This window comes from Nycticebus coucang, chromosome 3, assembly GCF_027406575.1.
Source record: "Nycticebus coucang isolate mNycCou1 chromosome 3, mNycCou1.pri, whole genome shotgun sequence".
Classification (NCBI taxonomy): Eukaryota; Metazoa; Chordata; class Mammalia; order Primates; family Lorisidae; genus Nycticebus; species Nycticebus coucang.
Window position 1 is genome coordinate 53,998,895 of NC_069782.1, and position 24,768 is coordinate 54,023,662.

The 24,768-nt window shown below is 41.5% G+C and overlaps 1 protein-coding gene across 2 annotated transcripts in view; it reads right to left on the minus strand.

The window, feature by feature from the left end:
- Nucleotides 1–9,023: 9,023 nt before the first annotated feature.
- Nucleotides 9,024–24,768, minus strand: part of LOC128581623 (lysozyme C-like) — a 51,145-nt gene continuing 35,400 nt past the window's right edge. The window contains exons 1-4 of one of the 2 annotated variants that reach the window (XM_053584706.1): nt 15,340–15,645; nt 13,867–14,031; nt 10,493–10,571; nt 9,024–9,607 (exon numbers count right to left, since the gene is read on the minus strand). In XM_053584706.1, coding sequence (XP_053440681.1) covers nt 9,541–9,607; nt 10,493–10,571; nt 13,867–14,031; nt 15,340–15,475 — 447 coding nt within the window. In that variant the 5' untranslated portion in view covers nt 15,476–15,645 and the 3' untranslated portion in view covers nt 9,024–9,540. Of the gene's footprint in view, nt 9,608–9,921; nt 10,572–13,866; nt 14,032–15,339; nt 15,665–24,768 lie in introns of those variants that run through there. The other variant, XM_053584705.1, reaches the window with a different exon arrangement.

The window sequence follows — 24,768 nt, forward strand, 5'->3', positions numbered from 1 at the left end:
CGGAGCGCAGCGGCAAAGGGGCGTGGCAACGCAGTGCGCAGGCGCGACGGGCTGGCGGGAGGGCGCGCGCACCTTGCACACTGCGCACGCGCCAGTGCGCTGCTGAGCCGGCGGAGTAGTGGGACGGGAGTTAGATGGAGCTAAGACAGTGGTAAAAGGAAACAATCAGGCTTGGTTCCCCTACTCAGTGGTTAAGACGCCGGCTACAAATACCGGGGCTGGAACCCGGCCAGGGCCTGCTAAACAACGACAACAATAACATAAAAATAGCCGGGCGTTTGTGGGGGGCACCTGTAGTCCCAGTTACTTGGGAGGCTGAAGCAGGATGATCACTTGAGCCCAAGAGTCTGAGGTTGCTGTGACCTGTGACGATACGGCACTCTACTAAGGGCAACATAGACACTGCCTCCAAAAAAATAAAATTTTTTTTTTTGCTAAATGGAACTACTAAAAATTAGGATCAGTAGCGACTTTCTACTTCATATTTTTATATTCACCTCTGTGCTTTTAAGTATTAGGCTTATATTTTGCCTTCTTGATTTTGCCATTTCAGAATATTGTGTTCTCACTATGGAAGTTAAAGATTAAGCTCTATTTCTTTCTCCCCACGCCCATCACGGTACCCTTTTCCAAAGTCCATGCTTCCAAATTTAATTATATATATTTTGTTGTTAGATGAATTTCAGTATTTATGTTGTCATAAATACAATTATTTTCTTATACAAGATTTTGTTTTCCCTAGAGTTAATAGCTGTATGGTTCTTAAATCTATTCAATTTTCTGTCATCAATTCAACTCCTAAAGTTTCGATCTGATATTTATGTTTGCTCTGGAGACTTCAAATGCAGCTCGAATTTTGTCAATTCCACCCTTCTGAAGCGCTGGCCGAATCTCATCTGCATGGGTTGCTGTTTGTGCCTGTATATACATAGCTGTCCTGGGCTCTTCCTTTCAGCCGTCTTAGGCTTCAGTTATCTTCTACGTTTAACACTTATTGGTTTCTGATTTGTACAGAGTCTTACTTTGTCTCCCTGGGTAGAGTGCCATGGTGTAGCAACCTCCAACTCCAGGGTTTAGGCGATTCTCTTGCCTGAGCCTCCCGAGAAGCTGAAACCACAGTTTTTTCTGAATTTTATAATTTCCTCTCTCTTAGCTTATTCCCTCATGTTGCTGGATCACATCTCTAGGATCTTCCCAGGGATCTTGAGAAATGGGAACACACTAGGTCCTTCTTTTGAGATTTAGCGTGTCTGAAATTCCTTTCCTATTCACACACTTGGTTGATAGTTGGCTGAGTACTGAAGAGTACACACAATGTAATTTTCCTCTAAAATCTTGAAGGTATTAGTTTTCTAGATTCCATTGTTGGGATTGAGCAACCTAAGTCATTCTGATTCCATAGTCTGCAAAACTGAAAGTGTGTAAGATCATCTCTTTAACCCAGATTTTCTACAAATTCACAGTGACACACCTCGATGTGGATATTTTCACATTTGTGCTGGGTGCTTGATAGGTTCTTTCAGTGTGAAAACCCATATCCTCAACTTCCAGAAAGCTTTTACTGATTGTCTCCTTTCTTCTTTTTTCTTTTTCTTTCTTTCTTTCTTTTTTTTTGAGACAGAGTATCACTATGTTGCCCTGGGTAGAGTGCTGTGTCGTCACAGCTCACAGCAACCTCAAACTCTTGGGCTCAAGTGATCATCCTGCTTCAGCCTCCCAAGTAACTGGGACTACAGATGCCTGCCACAAACGCCTGGCTATTTTGTTGTTGTTGTTGTTGTTGTTGTTGTTGTTGTTGTTGTTGTAGTTGTTTAGCAGGTCCAGGCTGGGTTTTGTAGGATAATATTTAGGAATAAACATATCCTACGTCAAGCACACAAAGTAAATTCAGTGTGAGTTTAAAATGACTTGCTTTTCTTCCAGAGGCTTAAGAGTCCTGGACCCCCCTGGGTTACTCGCAGAGTTAGGCTTTTTTGGAGTTGTAAATTCCTTAGGCCTTTTCTCTGAAGCTGTACACCCCGTGAAGCCTGAGATCCAAGGGCATGCCGCTCTTCCTCAGAGATAAGGGCCAGAGGGTTGACATATGTTAACAACATATTGTCAGAGGTCTATAGGTGCTCTGCCCTGAGGGAAGGACACAGTCATTACTTCATACTGAGTAAACTGAGTGAATGCTTGAAGATGTTCAATTCCCCTGTGGCTACTTTCGTCTTTGTGACCTGCTCAGAAATTAGTCACTAGTTAGAAGAAGAGATTTACTACACAGGTGATTGCATTGATATGATAACAAAATATTTCCTTTCAAGTTAAATTTCAGATATGTAAAAAAGAAGATAAGATGATGATGAAACTAATAGATAATAGATTAAGTGTGTATGTAACAGGAAAGCTATAAAACCAAAACCTGGAATAAAGATTTTTGCTATATGCCATCCCACGGTATATAGTCTATTTCTTGACTTAATAATTACAGGAGTGAGTATACACCCATGGCAAAGCTGCTGTTCGTTTGTGTCTCTGGTCACACAACAGCTTTCAACCCAACAGCCCCAGTGTATGTGGCAGGTGCCCTAGCAGGTGAGCTACAGGTGCTGAGCCAGCAAAAAAATTTTTTTAATAGACAGAATCTCACTGTGTGCCCAGGCTACAGTGTAGTGGTATAACCATAGTTCACTGCAGCTTTTAACTCCTGGGCTCAAGCAAGCCTCCTGCCTCAGTCTCCTGAATAGCTGGAAGTACAGCTGTGCTCCACCCTGACTGCTGAATTTTAAAATTTTTTAGAGAAGAGTATTGTCCAGGGTGGTCCTGAACTCATGGCCTCAAGTGACCCTCCCACCTCAGCCTCCTCAGGTGCTGTAATTACAGGTGTGAGCCACTGTGCCCAACCCCATTTAGCAACTTTTTTTTTTCTACAGTTTTCGGCTGGGGCTGAGTTTGAACCCACCACCCTGAGTATATGGGTCTGGCGCCCTACTCACTGAGCCACAGGCGCGGCCTCCATTTAGCAACTTTTAAGAAAATATGTTTAAAATGATTTCTCTAAATGGAAGGGCAAGAAATATGCTCAGGGCTCAGTTAGAATTAGTGCCACAGGAAGACCTCACTTGTCACATGGATATTATCACTATGTGTTTCGACCAATATAGGAACTGAGTTTTTTTTTTTAAAAGATCAAACATTGATATTGATTATTATTGTGTTCCCAGAATTACAGTATGTTTGGTTTGGGAGCTTAATTATATTTTTAAAAAGTGGTATAGTTATCCCAGCTGTTCTGGAGCCTAAAGCAGGAGGATTGCTTAATCCCAGGAGTTTGAGGCTTCAGTGAACTATGATCATATTCCTGCCTAGGTAACACAGCAAGACACCATCTCTAAGAAACATAAAAATAACAAACACCAAAACAAAACCTCCAACAAACATTGCTTTTCCTCCGAGTCAAATTTTGCCAACTTCTGGCAGTTTCTTCAGTCAGCCTGTGTCATTGGGCTATCCTGGCACTTCCTGGACATGTTCCACTCCTGCTTCCCAGCTGCCACTCTTAAAGTCTCTCCCGCCAACCTTTCCCCATTCTTTGTACACCTCAGGGTATCCTCATATTCTTCATGAGTTTATTTACAGGTGAATGGTCCAGGCTTCTAGAAGCCTAAGGCTGCCTCCAATATGGTGGCTCCTGGTTCTTCCTTGGTTGGTCTTTGTGCTACATTTACATGGCAGAGACAGGGCTTGGAATCCCAGAAGCTGCTGTTCTGGAATCATGTGGCCTTGAAGAGTAAGAAAAATCTTAGAATGTTCAGCATAGCAAGAGTCAGCAAACGATTCAGTCAATCAACTGATATTTTCTGCATATGTACCATGTTCCAGTCACTGTTCTAGGGGTTCAGAATATAGAAATGAACCAGTCAAAGTTTTCTCCTCCTTCCTAACAGGACAGTGGCTCAGCCTGGCATGTCAGAGGAGTGACCATGATAAGGAGGGCATCCAGGAGTTAGTAGGAGGGCGCAGCCCCCAGGGGGTCTCGGAGCTGAGTGGAGGGCAGCTTATACAAGGTATGACAGTGCTGGGAAATTGATTATGTAAATGTACTAAAGATAGATTTTAAGAATATTAATTATAATGATGCTAAGTTTATCACTGTCAGAGAAGGGAGTTAAAATATGGAAAAGGAGGAAACTACAGTGAATCCTGTGGTGTGAGATTGGAATTGGAAGCGTTGGTGTAAACTCATGATTTTCAGTATAAGTAGATGTAGAGATCAATATAGTGTAAACACATGCATTTTCCAGCTCAGTTCTGGCCTGAGAACAGCCACACCTTACTGCCTAGATGCTGCTTTTAAAATACCGTTAGGTACTTTGAGAAATCAGGGTTCCTTGGAGAAATGGCGATTCCATTTCTGGAAGCAAGGAAGGAACAAAGTGAGCATTAGAGTATCTTGTGCCAGAGTGGGCGCCAGCCTGTGTGTGGGGCCGGGTACCGGTGGGAGCTGCCACCGCCCTAGGTGGGATTGCCCCAGTCTTACAAAACAGCATCAAAGACAGGGAAGGTGGCGCTGCAGTGCGAAGGTAATGGCCTTGAGATTCCAGACACTGTGAATGAGAGTAATGCGAAAACTCTGAGGGAATGGAATCAAGAATCAAGCGACTGTGATGAGGAAATGACTGCAGTGGACTAAGTGCCCTTACTTAAATAGAAAACAGATAATTTGAGACTTTCGAGTTACGCTCATTGATGTTACATACTTATTCAGATATCAGAGTTTGCTATTTAACGCATTCTCTTACTTTATGAGGGTCCCATTTGCAGTTTCGAAAATGGTGTTAGGATTTTTATTTAAAAATGAAGATTGCTTTTCATTTATATTAAACTGCTAAGTTATAAGTGATTCCCAAAAAGTATTTAATATGAATTTCGGGAGGGAAGCACGATGAGGACAAAAAATGTTTTAGTTTTTTTCCTCATGTGCATTTAGGATTATATAATCTGACATTTAGGGAAATGACAGTAACCTGTTTTTTGAAAGATTTCTGAGCAATGATGATAGCAAAATAGTCTTTCAGTAATTATGTGCACAGTGATTCTCCTCTTAAATATTAAGCCTATTTTCTCTTATTATAAAATGTGGACAAATTATGTACATTGGAATCTGTATACACTGATGGATTGTACATTGTTACTTCCTGGGCCAGAGTTAAATAATAAGAAAGTGAACAGTAATACTGTTACATTGATCTTCCTCACTTAATTTGTTGCTTTTTGACAAAGGGGATAAATAATTTCAGGTTAACTCCTTTTGATTGTATTTTATTTTCTGCTTTCTTATTGTGCAACGTGATGGGTTTTATTTGTGGAGACAGAACTAAAGATCAGAGAATCAATGAGTTTAATTGTGTAATTTTTTTCTTCCAAAACACAGGTTGACATTTGACTCAATATTTTGAGTATCATGAAAAACACAGTCATTGTAGAATTGTGTTCTTTGCAGAACTTGTTAAATTCAAGTATCCTTTAGCATCTTTCTTTAAAGGATGCGGTACAAGTGGGTTTTGAGAATTTTCAAGAAAACAATGATGTTGTATGAAGTTAACTAGATATAACTACATGTTGCTAACAGTTGACTTAAAATGTACTATTTTACTTTTGAAAATTAAAAATAAAATTTATTTCCATAGAATATCTTGTGCCAGAAAACAAGTGTTCAAAAACTAATGAGAATATGTCAAAATGACACAGAAGCCGGCTTGCAGGGGCTCACTGGCCAAATAAGGGACAGTGTGAACATCAAAACAAATGATACTTGGCCGGCTTGGTGGATCATACCTGTAATCCTAGCACTCTGAGAGGCCGGGGTGGGTGGATTGCTTGAGCTCACTGAGTTCAAGACCAGCCTGAGCAAAAGCGAGACCTCGTCTCTTAAAAATAGAGAAACTGAGGCAAGAGGATCACTTGAGCCCGAGTTGGAGGTTGCTGTGAGCTATGACACCACAGCACTCTACCCATGGTGGCAAAGTGAGACTCTGTCAAAAAAAAAAAAAGTCCTGAGCACATACAGACATAATAAATAAGTGTATAAATTGCAAATTCAGGGCAGCGCCCATAGCTCAGTGGGTAAGGCACCAGCCATATACACTGAGGCACGTGGGTTGGAACCCAGCCTCGGCCAGCTAAAACAACAATGACAACTGCAACAACAACAACAACAACAAAAATAGCCAGGCATTGTGACAGGCACCTGTAGTCCCAGCTACCTGGGAGGCTGAGGGAAGAGAATCACTTAAGCCCAAGAGTTGGAGGTTACTGTGAGCTCCGGCACTCTACCGAGGGCAACACCTGAGACTCTGTCTCAAAAAAAGGAAAAAGAAAACAGAAAATTCATTGAAAAAGTACTTCCCACCAAATGTTTGAGGGAGGAAATGGCTTAGCGACATCACCTTAATCAAATGATACAAGGAGATGTCATCAGTAGAGGGAAGAATCAAGACTGCACGCCCCCTGAAAGATGCGGGGAGAAGAGCATCACTGCTGTGGTGCACAAATTCTGCTAACGATGTGCAATTTACTCAATTAAGAGGATGCCAGAAAAAACCTTAGGGATATTCTAAAACATGACTGCTTTGTGATCTTCAGAAGGGTCAAGGTCATAAAAGTCAAGAAAAAACAACCAAGGAAATGATCCAGATTAAAGAGACTAAAAAAACATGAAAAGCAAATATAACACATGGCTCTGAATTAGATATTTTGTTATGAAAGACTTATCGGAACAACTGATGAAAAGGAGTGGGAGCTGATGATGATGTGATAGTAATGTCATCAGTGTTAATTTCTGGATTTGGATAAATTTTTTTTTTTGAGACAGAGTCTCAAGCTGTCACCCTGGGTAGAGTGCCGTGGTGTCACAGCTCACAGCAACCTCCAACTCTTGGGCTTAAGCGATTCTCTTGCCTCACCTTCCCAAGTAGCTGGGACTACAGGTGGCTGCCACAATGCCCAGGTATTTTTTGGTTGTAGTTGTCATGGTTGTTTGGCAGGCCCAGACTGGATTCGAACCTACTAGCTCCAGGATAAATAGCTGGTGCCCTCGCTGCTTGAGTACCAAGCCTGGATAATTGTTTTGAGGTTATGTAGGAAAAATTTTTTTCATTTACATAATTTATGCTTAATTAACAAGTAATTATTTCCATTTTACAAAAGGACAAAACAAAGATTAGGAAATTTAAGTCAATCATGAAAAAGGGAAATTTTTTTTGTAGGATTACACACTGAAATATTCAGGACTATGGGTACTCTCAAACAGTTCAGAAGAAAAAAAAGTTTGTACTGTACTTGACAATTTTTGAAAGACAGAAATTAGCTCAATGTTTTTAAAAAGTGGAAAGAAACTGTCTTTTTGGAAGGTATATTTTAGCGAGAAGAGACAATAAGACAACGTGCATATCAAATGGTTATAGGCTTGAGCCCTGAGATGCTCCCACATTCAGATATGAAAATAGAACAGAAAGACCTTCTGCAAGGACAGTGGAGCCGGGCGTGGTGGCTCATGCCTGTAATCTGGGCACTCTGGGAGGCCCAGCTCAGAAGTTCAAGACCAGCCTAAGCTAGAGCAAGACCTCATCTCTTAAAAAAAAAAAAAAAAGAAAGAAAGAAAGAAAAAACAGAGTGGGCGGCACCTGTGGCTCAGTGGGAAGGGCACCAGTCGCATATACCAAGGGTGGCGGGTTCAAACCTGACCCCAGCCAAACTGCAACAAAAAAAATAGCCGGGCATTGTGACAGGTGTTTGTACTCCCAGCTACCCAGGAGGCTGAGGCAAGGGAATCTCCTAAGCCCAGGAGTTGGAGGTTGCTGTGAGCTGTGTGATGCTACAGCACTCTACCATGGGCGACAAAGTGAAACTCTGTCTCCAGAAAAAAAAAAGAATAGCCAGACGTTTTGGCAGGCCTCTGTAGTCCCATTTGGGAGGGTGAGTCAAGAGGGTCATGTGAGCCCAAGAGTTTGAGGTGGCTGTGAGCCATGATGCCACAGTACTCTACTGAGGGTGACAAAGTGAGACTCTGTCTTAAAAAACAAAAAAAAGACAGACTGAGAAGCAGTGAGGATGTAAACGAGGAGAAGGCCAGAGAGGAAAGGTGGCTGGAAATAGGAAGTGGTTCCCTTTGTGAATGTTGCTGAATGAACAGAGATGGTTACTGGAGTTGGCACTAAGGAATCATGGGAGAAATCCTGGGGGAGCAATTTTAGTTGAATGAGGATAGAAGCCAGATTACAGAGAGTTGAAGAGAGAATGGCGGTGAAGACGTGGAGTTGGTGGGAGCAGACACCTTTTCCCAGAAGTCTTGCTGTAAAGAGAGCAGAGAGTGGAGCCATGGCTGGAGGGTTCTGTAGGGTCAATGGAGTATTCTTTGTAAGGGAGAGGTTACTCTATAGGATGACGAAGGTGACCGAGCAAAGAGGGAGAAACTTAGGATGCAGGAACCACTCAGCCTAAGTTGGAGTAGACTGGGATGGGCTAGAGACTGCATGTGGGACACTACCATGGGCTCAAGCACAGGCCCTTCATCCCGGAAATGAGGGGAAGGTGTCAGAGAGCTGATTGGTGACTTTGAAGGAAGGACTTTGTGTGAAGTTACTTTTGTTCTCTCTGTGAAACACGAGGCCAGGTTATCTGCTGAGAGCAGAGGGTGGTGGAGGATGAGGGGGCACAGGGGACTGTGGGATGTGTGTGTCGGGGTTTTTTAGGAGAGAAGAGTAAAACAGTGATTTTGGAGATCAGGGCCACCAACACAGAAGGAATGCAGAGACGTGACTGAGATGGAAGCCCCCCTTGAGGGCCCATTTGATATTTGTGGTTATGAAGTTAAAGTGAGACCCGTCAGCATGCTTGTAGATTTTTCTCCAGTAATATTCAGCTGGGGGAGGATATAGGCATATAGTAACAGAGCCAAATCATTGTTTTGAAATAAATATAGTTTTTCTTCAGAGACCCTAGATGGAGCTAAACAAACAAAAAAAAAGACAAAGTTTGCATTGCAAAACCTTTAATGATAATGTTTATATTTCTTACAGCATGTGTGATGTCACACCTGTGGTTAATTAGTAATTGTTTCAACACTTGCAAGCTCATCTGCCTCAGATTTACTCATAATGCATAAATCTTCAAGTTAATAAAATATAGGAATATAAATAAAATAAAATATAGGAATAGAAGTTTAGGAGGAAATATGCTTTATGAATTGGGAATTACTGTGTCATTTAAGAACTACGTTACTTCTTTGGTCGTAAATGAAGGTATTGGACATGGATTTGATGACCATGGTTTTAGAAAAAATTTTCACCAGCAGTAGTTCTATTTGTAAACTGAATAATGTTGTAGGCTTAACATTAAATAATAACTACACTAGTGAATGTTAAGCCTCTTAGAAGGAAAAACATATTTTTCTCCTGCTTCTGTAAAAAGGGGAAACAATGGGAGTGTGACATTTTAACTACAATTCCCTTAATATGAAAAGGAGACAAAATGAGCCAAAGAAGGAAAATTCTGTGGTTATACTCCACAACCCAGAATATACTGGGTGACATCTCCGTTTTGACAATTATTTCTCCAGGCCATCCTGGGAAGAAAGGTAAAATAAACAGTGAAAAGGTTATTATAAATCTACATTGCAATATACATACTCTAAACCTTTGGGGAAACAAACTCTTTTATCAATAGATAAAAAACAGGCTACCGGGCGGCGCCTGTGGCTCAGTCGGTAGGGCGCCGGCCCCATATAACGAGGGTGGTGGGTTCAAACCCGGCCCTGGCCAAACTGCAACCAAAAAATAGCCGGGCGTTGTGGCGCGCGCCTGTAGTCCCGGCTGCTCGGGAGGCTGAGGCAGGAGAATCGCTTAAGCCCAGGAGTTGGAGGTTGCTGTGAGCTGTGTGAGGCCATAAAGTGAGACTCTGTCTCTACAAAAAAAAATTAAAAAAAAAATAAAAAAACAGGCTACCGATAGACCCAGGTGTAGCCATTTATTCAATGAAAGTATCTAAAATACTTCACCTGAAATAGTTCACTCCTCCTCGGCACACTCAGCGGAGCATAGAGTGCTGCATGTAAGATTAAGTAGCATGCAACCCTCAGTAGCACCTGCAAAGGGCACTCAATATTTGCTTATTCTACACATAGCTTCAAGAATGGATCAAGTGTGAAGAATCATAAAAGCTCTAGAAATCTCTTAAATAAATTGAGGAGTAATAAAAGAGTAACATTCTGAATCAGTTACGGTAACTGTTTCTTCAAGGATTTTTAGCACAGTGGTTCTCCACCGTCCTAATGCCTAATGTATTTTCATTGTTACAAAGGGGTCGCGACCCACAGGTTGAGAACTGCTGATTTAGCATAAACCAAAAGATGCAATTTTCAGCTCTCAGTAGCATGTTTGTCTTTGAAAGTCTTCTGTCATGGCCAATATCAACAATAGAGTCATTTTCCCGTTTAACACTTAAAACATACCATGCTCTGATGCCTTGTGGGTCCCTGACAACTCTCTTAGCACAGTCTACCGCCTGAGTGATGTCATCCTGTAGCAAAGCTGAAAGAAAGATGGGAAGGAATGAAAACAAGTTTCCTAGAAATTGCATGTTAAGTTTAGTTTTGGCCAGCTTTGTTCTGTTAAGCCGAGGAAAGAATACTAAGAAATTATTTTCCAAGAGTCCATGTATCTGTGATTTGTCAGGGGAAACTTTGTCTTTATTCTGCCCCATTACACATGAAATGTAACATTCTGTTTTCTCATTTGCCAAAGTCATTGGGAGCTTTGGAATTATTAACTAATATGATGGAAGGTCCTCTTTGTACTAGACGCTGTAAAAAAAGATGCCTTGTAATTTTTTACTCAGCAGTACCACTATTGTAAATTTGTCCTTAACAAGTAAGATAAGGCACCCCGATAAGTCAAACTGAGATGGGGAACTGGCAGGCATTGCTTAACAGAGTGAAAAGCTCCTAACCACCCTGATCAAAAACCAGATGCGTGACCATACATGGGAAAACCAGCTGGAACTGAGGTCGCAAGGAAACGGGTCACTTCTTGCCCTTGCAGCTCATTATGCTTTAATGCTAAGACCTTAGTGTGCTAAACAAACTCCCACCCATATCGGAACAGTTCCCAGAGGGACCTTATAAACAAAGTGAGGATAGGGGAGCTTCCCATTCTAAGAAAGCTTCACCCTTTTCCAAAAATTAATATGAATATTCTTCCTCTGCTTAGCTTATGATTAAGCCATTGTTTAAATAAAGGTATCCAAAAACCCACAAGGGCTGTTCTCCCTGCAGAAGAACTAGCCTGGGCTCTAGCTGTGGAGGACCATTTACCACATTCCCTAAATAAAATTTGCTTTCGCTTTACACTGCAGGCAGCTCCTTCATTCTCTCTCACTGGAAGCCAAGGACCCACTTGAGCTCCAGGTGATTCCAGCTGTGAGAATTACTTTCCTGTGTCACAAAGAAGCATGTGCAAGGCTGTTCCTAGCTGCTGGGGAGGCTGGCTCCAGCAGGAAGCTCTTCAGGAAGCTCAGGTGGGAGTTTGAAGTTACTGTGCTGAGTGAGTCATCTGCACTCCAGCCCGAGAGACAGAGACCCCGTCCCCAAAAAACTAAAAAATAAAAAAGCTGTTTGTCTCAATTTATAAAAGGTAACAATGGAAAACCCTAAGTGCTTAAAAATAAGACTTGGATCAATAAATTATAGATATTCATATATTAGAATTCTGTCCATTCTTCGAAAATGGCAATACAGATTTTAATTGCTGACATGGAAATAATTTTGTGTGATAAGCAAATTGTAAAGCAACACATATAATGCAATTTAATTTTGTAAAATATCATATTGCTTATATGATTTTTATGTGCCTGATATGTGGTATAATTTTCTTTTCTTTTGATGTAGAGTCTTACTCTGTCACCCTGGGTAGAGCACTGTGGCATCATCATAGTTCACAGCAACCTCAAACTCTTGGGCTCAATTGATCCTCCTGCCTCAGCCTCCTGAGTAGCTGGGAATATAGGCACCTGCCACATTGCCTAGCTAATTTTTCTGTTTTTAGAGATGGGGTCTCTTTGTTGCTCAGGCTGATCTCAACCTCCTGAGCTTAAGCAATCCACCTACCTTGGCCTCCCAGAGTGTTAGAATTATAGGCACGAGCCACCATGCCCTGCCAATTTAACTTACATATGCATGATTGATGTACCTTCTGGAAGAATATATACCAAAATTTACCAATGCTTATAAATCTCTGGGTAATACAATTCTGGGTACTATTTTTTCTGATTTGCATTTTCTAATTTTTATTTAATGACCACAGATTATTATATAGTATAATTATTTGATTATACTATATTATATGATTGTTATATAGTATAAAATATTATAAAACTTAACTGATCTTTTTTTTTTTTTTTTTTTGGTTTTTGGTCGGGGCTAGGTTTGAACCTGCCACCTCCAGCATATGGGACTGGCGCCCTACTCCTTGAGCCACAGGCACCGCCCAGTTAACTGATCTTTTAAAAGAATATTCTTAGATTAATCTTTTCTAATGGAAATTTTAATATTTAAATATTTAACAACATCAAGTTTGTAATGTTCATGCAATATTCTTGGCACTAAGGATTCTAAATGTTATTTCTATTTTTATATGAGTTCAATAGAATATTTGTTTCACCTCAAATAAACAAATCCATAAGTTAATTGTTAGTAGTGACAATGATTATATAGGAACTATACTTTTTGGAGATTCAAACTAAAGGATTTAAAAATGAAATGTCATAGGGGGTGGCGCCTGTTGCTCAGTGAGTAGGGTGCTGGCCCCATATACTGAAAGTGGCGGGTTCAAACCCGGCCCCAGCCAAACTGCAATAAAAAATACCCAGGCATTGTGGTCACAACTAGTCGGGAGGCTGAGGCAAGAGAATCGCCTAAGCCCAGGAGTTGTAGGTTGCTGTGAGTCATGATGCCACAGCACTCTACTCAGGGCAACAAAGTCGGACTCTCTCTAAAAAAAAAAAAAAAGAAAAAAGAAATGAAATGTCATAATGTTTCTAATCCACTTAAAAATCTCTCAGGAAAAGAAATATGTAGAAGAAGCAACTATGGCAACATGTTAACAAATGTAAAATGTGTGTAATGAGGGCCAGGAGCGGTGGCTCACGTCCATAATCCCAGCACTGTGGGAAGCCGAGGCAGGTGGATTTTTTGAGCTCAAGAGTTCAAAACTAGCCTGAGCAAAAGCAAGACCCGTCTCTACTAAAATAGGAAAAACTACCCAGGCATTGTGGTGGGCACCTGTAGTTCCAGCTACTAGGGAGGCTCAGGCAAGAGGATTGCTTGAGCCCAAGAGTTTGAGGTTGCTGTAAGCTGTGACACCATGGCACTCTGGTCTGGGGCAACAAAGTAAGAATCTGTCTCAAAAAACCCCAAATGTATGAAGGACATATGGCTCACCTCTCTAACTTTCTATATATTGAGAACATTTCATAATAAAAAGTTAAACAATGGAAAAAGGACTACACAACGAACATACCCCTAAATCTTCCCAAAGTGAGGGGGAGGAACGGCATTATTCTGGACAAAGCATCAGCACGGCTATTTACAATAAATTAATAGGTCATTCCAGAAACATTTATATATTCAAAAAAATTAATCTTTTATGATAGCAGCTCTTTGGTTTCTTACTGAGGGAATTATAACTGCATGCTTCTAGAAGTTGAGATGGGGTTTTTCTGGGTTCCTGATGAACCCTTCAAGGTCTTTTTTATTTACACTGAATCTGTATTCTTGTAGGTGTAACCAATTAGGTCCTGGGCCCTCTCCTGGATGCTGTCTTATCTTACCATTGCAGGATATGCCACAGGCATTGACCGCTCCCGGGGTTCTTTCATCGTTGCACCAGTAGCGGCTGTTGATCTGGAAGATCCCATAGTCAGTGCTCCGGTCTTCTGCATTGTAGTTGGTCGCTAGTGTGTTGTAGCTGCTCTCCCATTTGGCTAGACACACCCCTGAAAAGAACACATTTGTAGTAATAAACAGGGACAGTCTGCAGAGACCCAAATCAGTTCTATTTAGCTAATTCTATTTTACTGACTTCCTTATAAGTATGAAGATGTATTTAACTTTTAAATTTCTTAACACTTTATTGTTAGAGTCCACAGAGAAACCTTTTGCGATGTAAATCATTTTTTTAAACAAACAACAAAAGCTCCTTTAATATTTTTATATTAAAATAGCTTTTTCTTCCATTGCTTTTACCCTTCCTTCAGACAATATTCAGCCTAGAATAGAAAAATGAACAGAGCTATTGACTAGGTCTTATAAATTCATAACAGATAAGTAAACTGATGGAAAAATGAATTTTTATCAGAAAAAAATAAGGATTTTCCCAGAGAGAGAATTTTCTTGCCAATACCTAAAGGTGAATTTGATCTCAAGTTAGAATCTTAAAAATGAGAGTTACAGAATAGGAAAAACTATTCTGTGATTTCATCCATTTGTTTATTCACTCAAAAATATTGAGGGGAAATGTTTAAACATCAGTCTGAAAGTCTGTACAATGATCATATCAACAAATATGGACCAAACTATAAAGTAACTTTTCCTAATAGTCCATCTCAAACTGTGTGAAAGAACATGAAAAACTGTTGTTCCACAGAAGTAGAACAAAACAAAAAGCTCATGTGAGCCTCGGGAAGGAAGGAAGTCTCTTGTACAAATAGGGACCGAGGGGCAATTAGCTCCCACTGCCCTTGTATGGGGAATTCAAAATAATGTCTAAAACCTTTACTGATAAAAATGCCACGTTGTGGAAGGGGAATTAAAAAGAAAAGAAAAGAAAAATACTGCATCACTCTAGGCTCTCAGAGCACAAGTTTTTTTTTTTTTTGCAGTTTTTGGCCGGGGCTGGGTTCGAACCCACCACTTTCACACCTCCGGCATATGGAGCTGGTGCCCTACTCCTTTGAGCCACAGACACCGCCTTCAGAGCACAAGTTTTAAATGAGAAAATACTAGAGTTAAGGCAGAGTTCCAGCAGGTCCTCAAGTTCGTCCTTCAGGCAGCCCGTGTGCACTCAGGGTCTGAGGCTGTGGACAGACTTAAGGGCTCTAGAAAGGCACAGCAGGTCCTGTTTTACTTAGAATAGTGTACGATTTTCCCTTGCCATGTCCTCATTCCTTCATCGACACTGATGTTTTTGATCACTCTAAGTATACTAACCCACAAAGAAAATCTCAGAGCCCTTCCTCGTGTTCCTTCCCTCGCACTGTCTCCACACTGGGCTAACTCCAAGGTAGGAAGCACAGCAGACTTACAGTTTGCCAGGCTGTTGCCCCTGTAGCCATCCATTCCCATTCGTTTCAGGGTTCTGGCAAGCTCACACCTTTCAAAGACCTTGCCCTGGGCCGGGACAGAGAGAAGGACAAGGCCCAGAAGAAGGAGAGTCTTCATGTTGGCTGGACAGCTGGACAGTCAGGCTGAGCAGGGCAGCGGCTGCCCCAGTATTTAACAGCTTTGAACTTCCTTCTTCTCCTCGCCGTATGGGGGCTCCCTCTTTGAGTTGTGTGCAAAGCAGGAACTGTTTATTGATTCACTGAAAGGGCATCTATCTGTAGACTTGCTGATTTCCTAAGAATTAACCTATGGGAGAATTATGAAATGACGTTGTTTAAGGACCTGGCTCAGGAAGAAGTGGGGAGAGAGCACTGCTCCTAAGACAGGAACTTTCTTCTATTTTCTTATGAAGTTGAGCAACTATAAAGAAAGAAAAGACAATGATTATTTTTATTTATTTATTTGTTTTTTTAGAGACAGAGTCTCACTTTGTCACCCTTGGTAGGGTGCGGTGGCATCACAGCTCACAGCAACCTCCAGCTCTTGGGCTTAGGCGATTCTCTTGCCTCAGCCTCCCGAGCAGCTGGGACCACAAGTGTCCACCACAACGTCCAGCTATTTTTTTTTGTTGCAGTTTGGTGGGGACTGGGCTTGAACTCACCACCCTCGGTATATGGGGCCCGCTCCTTAGTCACTAAGCCACAGGCGCCGCCCAGGACAATGATTATTTTGTCAGCTTAAAGTGGGCTGTGGCTTTGACTAACATTAATTTTCCTGAAATCCTTCTGTGTGAATTCACTCTGTTGTATTTATCTTTTTCACTTAAAATTATCTTATAGAGGGTGGTGCCTGTGGCTCAGTGAGTAGGGCGCCGGCCCCATGTACTGAGGGTGGTGGGTTCGAACCGGGCCTCAGCCAAACTGCAACCAAAAAATAGCCGGGCGCTGTGGCGGGCGCCTGAAGTCCCAGCTGCTTGGGAGGCTGAGGCAAAAGAATCGCTTAAGCCCAAGAGTTTGAGGTTGCTGTGGGCTGTGTGAAGTCATGGCATTCTACCGAGGGCGGTAAAGTGAGACTCTGTCTCTACAAAAAAAAAAAAAAATTATCTTATAGACACGTGCCTGTTGTCTTAAAGAGTACTCAGCACGACCCCATGTTGCTCAGCCAGTGTTTTGTTCTAGACTTTTTTTTTTTTTTACAATTTTTGGCTGGAGCTGGGTTTGAACCCTCCACCTTTAGCATATGGGGCCAGCGCCCTATTCCGTTGAGGCACAGGCACCGCCCTCTGTTCTAGACTTTTAAAAAATTACTATTGTAATTTTTTAAAGAAATTACAAGAATTACAATAGTCAATGTTTTACTACTCTAAGTAAGGCTCATGTTAACAACTTTTCTAACTTGCTCTCCACGCCTTGCCTCCTATTTCCGTTAGAACATGAGGTCTAAAACATGACTTTTAAAATCCTCTCCCCAATCACATTTATCCAACTGAAATAATCATCTCAGGAGACTGTGCACATTGTAAAAAACAACACTACGAGGACCCACAAGAACTATGCTTTGGGATGTGCCTGTGAAGACAAATTCTGCACCACACAGAATGTCACCCGTCACTTTGTAGCTCCTCTCATTTTTTATCAATGGCAGTCTTTTTCTGCTTGGCCTCTAGAGGTCACCAGCTTTGACTCCAAATGACTGGCTGGAAACCCGTCCTAAACTCAAGTTAACTCCATAGGCCTGGTAGTGAAGAGAAATAGGAAAATGGAGTTGGTTGGGCTAACGTTGGAGTAGTTAAAATTAAAAGTAGGACACCCCCCACCAAAACATTCTTTTTCCTTACATACGGCCATGAAGATGTATATCTTAAGGAATTGAGCAAACAATCCTAGTGAGAACAGCACAAGGAGGAAAAGATAGTGTTGCACTATTACAGTAAAGATGACTTTGATGTTGCTGTAGATTAAGTTTTGGATTAAGTTGTAATTCTCGAGATGCCTTTTCTTGGTAACTTTCCATAAAAATGCCTGCATTTGTAAGGAAGGCAGAACAGTCTTAAAGAGGCTACTCTTGCTACCTAGGGGGACAAAGTGAGACTCTGTCTCAAAAAAAGAAAAAGTTACTTTAATGTCCTGGGTTTCTCTAATAGTCGACATTATGATAACCAAATAAGTTTTTTTTGAGACAGAGTTCACTCTGTGCTAGAGTACTGTGGCATCACAGCTCACAGCAACCTCAAACTCTTGGGCAGAAGTGATTCTCTTGCCTCAGCCTCCTGAGTAGCTGGGACTACAGGCGTCTGCCACAAGGCTTGGCTATTTTTTTTTTTTTTTCCTGTTTTTAGGAGACCTGGGGTTTCTCTCTTGCTCAGGCTGGTCTAGGATTCATGAGTTCAGGCAATCCTTCCACTTCACCTTCCTAGAAGGCTAGGATTATAGGTGTGAGCCACCTTTCATAGCCAAATAAGCTTTCTTTTTTTTTAAAGGTTAGTTTTGTTGAAAAAGATAATTCTATCTAATTTATGGGTTTTTAAAACTTTTTTTTATTTTTATTTTTTTATTTTTTTGGCCGGGGCTGGGTTTGAACCCGCCACCTCCGGCATATGGGACCGGCGCCCTACCCGCTGAGCCACAGGTGCCGCCCAAAAAGATTTCTTTTTTTTTTTTTTTTTTGTAGAGACAGAGTCTCACTGTACCGCCCTCGGGTAGAGTGCCGTGGCGTCACACTGCTCACAGCAACCTCTAACTCCTGGGCTTCGGCGATTCTCTTGCCTCAGCCTCCCGAGTAGCTGGGACCACAGGCGCCCGCCACAACGCCCGGCTATTATTTTGTTGCAGTTTGGCCGTTTAAAACTTTTTTAAGTCTCAGAGCCCATAGCTCAGTGGTTAGGGCACTTGCCACACACACCAGGGCTGGTGGGTTCAAAGTGGCCTGGGTCCAGCTAAACCACAACGACAAGAGTTTGAGAGGTTGCTGTGAGCTGTGACGCCACTGCACCCTACCGAGGGCAACATAGTGAGACTCTGTCTAAAGAAAAAAAATTTTTTAATTAAACAAGGAAAGGATTATTAGAACTAAACAGATGTAAAAGTTAAAAGTAAAGATTGTACGAGGTATATATTAACCAGTGTGATGTAAACACTCCTAATTGTATATGAAATCAGCACATTGTACCCCATAAATGCATTAATATATACATGGTCTATGTGTTTATGATTTAATAAAAAAGTAAAGATTGTAAAGGACTTATAAAAATTAACTTAAAGTAAAATCAATAAAGTTAGGTGGATTTGTTATAAAATTGTATTGAAATTGGCTTTATCGTTAATACACTAATGCAACGAAATCATTTGAACAAGATTTTCATATGATGTTAACAGAAATAACAGAAGATTTTGGTACACCTTTTTGTGTAATATTTCAGTGGTCTATATGAGGTCTTAAGATGGGGAAACTGAGTCTCATCCATACTCCATCTGTCCATATTAGGTGTTGTGATTGGTTGGCAAACTGAGTCTTTTCTTTATCATAAAATAAATTTTTGCCTTTTAAAATCTTTTAGTTATCCGTTTGGCTAAGTGAATGGCTTTATAGCAAACTGCTCCTCTCTTATGAAAAACATTTTTAATAAGAAAGGTTAAACAGAAAGTAACATAATATTGAATAAGTAAAGCTCTTTTGTGGTAAACTTTTGTTCTGAAATAGAACGATTGGTTATTTAAGAAAACGGAAAATAAGGATAAAACAGAAGGTTTTTAACAGGTTTGTCTTATCTGTGCAGCTTTGAATAGATGTCGTAAGAGAAAATATATGAAGAAATTTACATGTGATCTAGTTGGCTATAATTTATAAAATTTGGTTAAAACAACCAAGTTTTCCTGAAATATTAATCCACTCTTAGTGAAATTACATGATATGTTTCTCTTTAATTTAAAAATCACACTTTAGAAGGTTTTTTTTTTGTTGTTAACCTTTTCAGTAACTGGACTGAAAGAAGCACAGATCTTATGCCTCATCTAGATAATCCTTTTGTTGCCTTTAGTAGGCTTTTGGCTAACTAGAAAAAAGTAAATGTTAAAAGCATTAGGGTTGGGCGGTGCTCATAGCTCAGTGGTTAGGGCGTGGGCCACATACACCCAGGATGGCGGGTTCAAACCCGTCCCGGGCCAGCTAACCAACAATGACAACTACAACAACAACAACAACAAAAATAGATGGGCATTGTGGCGGGTGCCTGTACTGCCAGCACTTGGAAGGCTGAGGCAAGAGAATCGCTTAAACCCAAGAGTTTGAGGTTGCAGTGAGCTGTGATGCCACGGCACTCTACCAAAGGTGTCATAATGGTTGTCTCTCTAACCATGGCTGTTCTAGGACCTTTGTCTTTCTAGACAATTATTTTATTTTGATTCACCTCAGAAAGTGTTTTTTTAACTGGCTAGGTCCAACGTTTGTCCTTCAAGGAAAGTAATGGAAAGGCTGACAGATTCTCTTGAACACAAATTTCTGATAGCTTTGGAGATTATATACCATTGTAATAAAAGCAAACTCCCAGGACTTTATTAGAAATCTGACATACCCATGAGTATTGCTAACTTAACCTCACACAGAACAGAAATTAATTACATGGGACTGAGCTAATTTTTATGATTTAACCTCACACAGAACAGAAATTAATTACATGGGACTGAGCTAATTTTTATGACTCTCTGTTGCAGACATTGATGATCCTTTCTGTGTTGTTTCCCAGAAGTTAAGAAAATCCTTTTCCATCTTTTGAGCTGATTATACCTTACAACAAAGGTATGTATTTGTAAGCAAAATTTGAAATATTTATTTTTTTCTATTTGATTTCCCCAGAATTTGAAAATTTAAAAAAAATTGAAATTTGAAAACCATTTGTAAATATTCTTAATTTATGGTGATATAGTAATAAGTTCAATAAGAATCTATTTTCTTCCAGGGAAGACATTGGTTATTTTACCAAGGGGGAAGACACAGGGGAAGACATTGGTTATTTTACCAAGGCTTTGAATGGAATGACATATTTTCAGAGGTGTCCAGCCTGCATTAAAAAATTAAGGTTGACCCTTAAAAGGCCAATAAAATGCCCATTGGAAAAACTAATTAAATATCTTATCAATAACATTTTCTTGAACCACAGGTGCCACCCACATCAATAACATTTTCTGATCTGTGGTGAGTAAAGAATGTTACTTGCTGACAGGTTTAGGAAACCCAGATCACTTTGGGACCTCAAGAAAAGAAGAATTTACTCAATGCATACAGGTATCTAATGACACAGATGAAACCTTGGCTTAGGAGAGGCTTTTGAGTCTTTATAAAAGGTTCCAGCAGGGTGGTGCCTGTGGCTCAAAGGGGTGGGGCGCTGGCCCCATATGCCAGAGGTGGTGGGTTCAAATCCAGCCCCAGCCAAAAACTGCAAAAAAAAAAAGTTCCAGCAAAGCCAATTTTAAAAGAAAGAAAAGCCTAGATGGCTAGTAATTATTCTTCCTGTACTTTATGCAAACCATCATACCAGCATACTGAGAGTATAATTTATTTTAACAAGTAAATTACTCATACTGTGATTTATCTTGAATAAAATGGAAAACTAGACAGAAAAATATGATTCAAAAATGAAAAACTATGATCCACCAGTCTTAGATTCTAGCCTTGTCTGCAATGCCAGCTCAGGAATGAGACATAGTTGTTTAACTAAACTGATCTGTTTACAGGACTAAGAGACCAGACAAAAGATACATAATTATATATAGTAGTCAGGTTTGCTCCAACTGTTTTTTTTCCTGCTTCTTAGTTCTAAGATAAATTTGAGGTTTTTCTTTTTTGAGATAGAGTTTTACTTTATCACCCCATGGCATCATAGCTCACAGCAACCTCAAACTCTCGGGCTTAAGCTATTCTCTTGCCTCAGCTGCCCAAGAACCTGGGACTACAGGTGCCCACCACCACGCCTGGCTAATTTTTTTTCTTTTTTTGGAAGTAGTTGTCGTTGTTTGGCGGACCCAGACTGGATTGGAACCTGTCAGCTCTGGTGTATGTGGCTGGTGCCCTAGGTGCTGAGCTACAGGAGCTGAGCCAACATTAAATTTTAATATGTAAATCTTTTCATTTCAAAGTGGGTACTGAAAGAAATTAGAAATATTGACCCCAAAATACATTTCTTTGACATATTTTGAGATGGCTGCCAAGAGGTAACAGTATGAAAACTTGCTAGGTATATTAGTCCCAATCTAAATTATATGCCAAAAGAGACGTGATTAGAAATTATCTCCAGCTCTAACACTGATGGGGAAAAGACTGCAAAAGCCTTAGGGCTCAATAAAGATCACTCAATTTAGGTGGCACCTGTGGCTCAAAGGAGTAGTGTGCCGGCCCCATGTGCTGGAGGTGACAGGTTCAAACACAGCGGGGGCCAAAAACTGCAAAAAAAAAAAAAAAAAAATCACTCAATTTGCTACCTAGGTGCTGTGCTTCTAGATAACCAGGCAGTGCTGGGTTTAACGTTGGCTGCCCTGGAGGGAATCTGTGCAGGTCTGTCAGGAGAAATTGAAACCTGAATAGAAAAATTTCCCAACAAGCAGTGTGGCTACAACAGGGCCCCACAAGTAGCCCCACACCCAATTAATTTTCAGGACTATTCGCTTAGATTGCCTGGAACTTCAGACTGCTTCTATAGGGGCTCTTAAACTTAAGCTGACTTAAGAACTGTGTGAAGGCTGTAAATAAAAATAATAATGTTCTTGTCATGTAAACCTTGGACTTGAACCCAGCCCTTAGGGATATCTGCAGCTGACTGCCAAACAGTCTCCTTCTCTTACCCTGCGCACAACCCCTACTTGAGCCCTGTCAGCCTGAGGAGGCCAGACTGGCCATCGCCCCTTTTTCCTCCTCATTTGCCCACACCTCAGGATTGAGGTTAGGTAAAAACCCAGAGGGGAGTTGAAACCACCCTTACGAACCCTGATGAAGGGGTGCAAGGTAAGAACTCTGTAAAGGAGCAGGCTTAGCTAAAATAACAGTAGGAATCCATCACTGTCTCTTCACTTAACTTGATAATCATCTTTCTTGCCTCTGCTCACTTCTTTACCCTGGAGTAGTTTTTGAGATAGCTTCCTAACAGATCCACTAAGACCAAGGAACTCATTCAACTGGCCTTGACCCCTCCACCCAAGATGGCCCTTCCTCCTTTTATAAGGCCTCAAGGAGATGACCCTTGACCTCTGTCATGGCACACCCGGCCACCTCCTGAGCTACACTGTGCCACACTATGAATCGCTTAAAAAGAGCCCTTGGCCAGGTGCGGTGGCTCACGCCTGTAATCCTAGTACACTGGGAGGTCTAGGTGGGTGGATTGCCTGAGCTCAGGAGCTCAAGACCAGCCTGAGCCAGAGAGAGACCCCGTCTCTGAAAGCTGGGCATTGTGGTGGTCACCTGCAGTCCCAGCTACTTGGGAAGCTGAGGCAAAAGGATCACTTGAGCCCAAGAGTGTGAGGCTGCTGTGAGCTCTACTGAGGGTGACAAAATGAGACTCTGTCTCTAAAACAAACAACAACAAAAACCCAGGCCCCTTGCCCTGCCTCATGAAATCTGCATAGGTTCCAGCCGTTGACCAGATTCTCCTCAGGGCTTAGAGGGAAGGACTGGAGGAGCAGCTAAACGGAGAGTGGACTGGCCCCAGGACGTCCTGCTCACCATTCCTTTAGCTGTCAAGTTGGCTGGATTACATCGTCCCTGCATCACACCTCATCACCCTGAGAAAACCAACAACCCGAGCCTGACCTGTGGTTGGCAGAGCGGTGCAGATGACGGTTAAAAGCTTTATTTGCTGCAATGGAAAGTATCATTTTTGTCGTTGCTGTATTCTGTGTGCCTTTTTTTTTTGAGACAGAGTCCCACTACGTTGCCCTCGGTAGAGTGCTGTGGCGTCACAGCTCACAGCAACCTCCAACTCTTGGACTTAAGTGATTCTCTTGCCTCAGCCTCCGGAGGAGCTGGGAATACAGGCGCCTGCCAGAACGCCCGGCTATTTTTTGTTGCAGTTCTCATTGCTGTTTAGCTTGCCTGGGCTGGGTTTGAACCCACCAACTTCGGTGTATGCGGCTGGTGCCATAACCACTGTGCTATGGGAGCTGAGCCTGGGACCCAAGCCGTGCCTTTGTTTTTTTGTGTGTTTCTTTTTTGTGTGAGTGTGGGTGTTGCACGTTGTTCCCAAGTAAGTCCATTATCCAGACAAATGCAGCAAATCACACTAAATATTTCTATTTAAAAATCTATTTCATAGATAGGAAATGTAATAAGAATGGGGAATGTGGCTCAGTGCCCGTAACTCAGTGGGTAGGGCGCTGGCCACATGCACCGAGGCTGGCAGATAAGTGAAAAGGAACCAGAGAGAATGTCTCAGAACAATGCACTTTTGGTAGGATTATTTTTATAGCACAGTTAATTTTTTTTAAAGAATAAAAAACACTCTAATAAGAAAAGAATTTATGGCCAGGCATGGGGGCTCATGCCTATAATCCTAGCACTTTGGGAGGATCACTTGAGGCCAGGAGTTCTAGTAGTTTGAGAATAGTATTTGCATTTCCTGGAATACTACTTTCAGGCACTCGTTTGGGAAACTAAACTCTCTGGGAGGGATGATGCAGGGAGGGGATTTTCTGAGGCCATGGGTATTGAGGGGGCAAATCGGGCAGATCTAAGGTGATAGTGGTAACATCCCACTACCATGTGGGGCCCGGGAAAATAGCAAGAGGCCTCTTGGATGCCATGTGGCCGCTGGGAAATTGAACGCTAATTGCTTTGGGAGTCAACAAAGCTTGGGAAAGAGCCTCCTGCCTTCAAATGGCCGATTAGTCTGGGCAGGTGCATCTTGGGTGTGACCAGGGCAGGTAGAAGCTCTAGGTCTCCCCCACCTTTTCCGGACTTTATCGTTTCTTGAGACTCTTGGAGGCACCTGCACAGGGCATCAGCTAAGAAAGCTTTAAGAAGACTCATTGCCTGACCATGTGGGAGGAAGTGAGACTTAGAGACTAAATTTGTGTGATTTTGAAAAAGCAAAGTGATTTTTCTTACAGCCATTAGTGGCATAGCAAATTTACTTCACTTTTCACTTCAGCTTTTGATCTAGGTTTGTTTTCTCTGATTAGAATGTGATTGGAAATAGAAAATGAGAGGGCTCTTGGGAGCCTTAGGAATTAAACTGTTTTCCAGAAAAGGGCTCTTTGTTTCCACAATTCAGCCCACTGTTAACCCCAGAGATAATCTTCAGTGTTTTCGTTTTCAGTGACTCAGACTAGAGGGACAGACTTCTCTGTGTTTATAATTTTTTCTTTTTCTTTTCTTTATTTTTTGAGAGGCTTACCCTTTTGCCCAGGCTAGAGTGCTATGACCTCAAA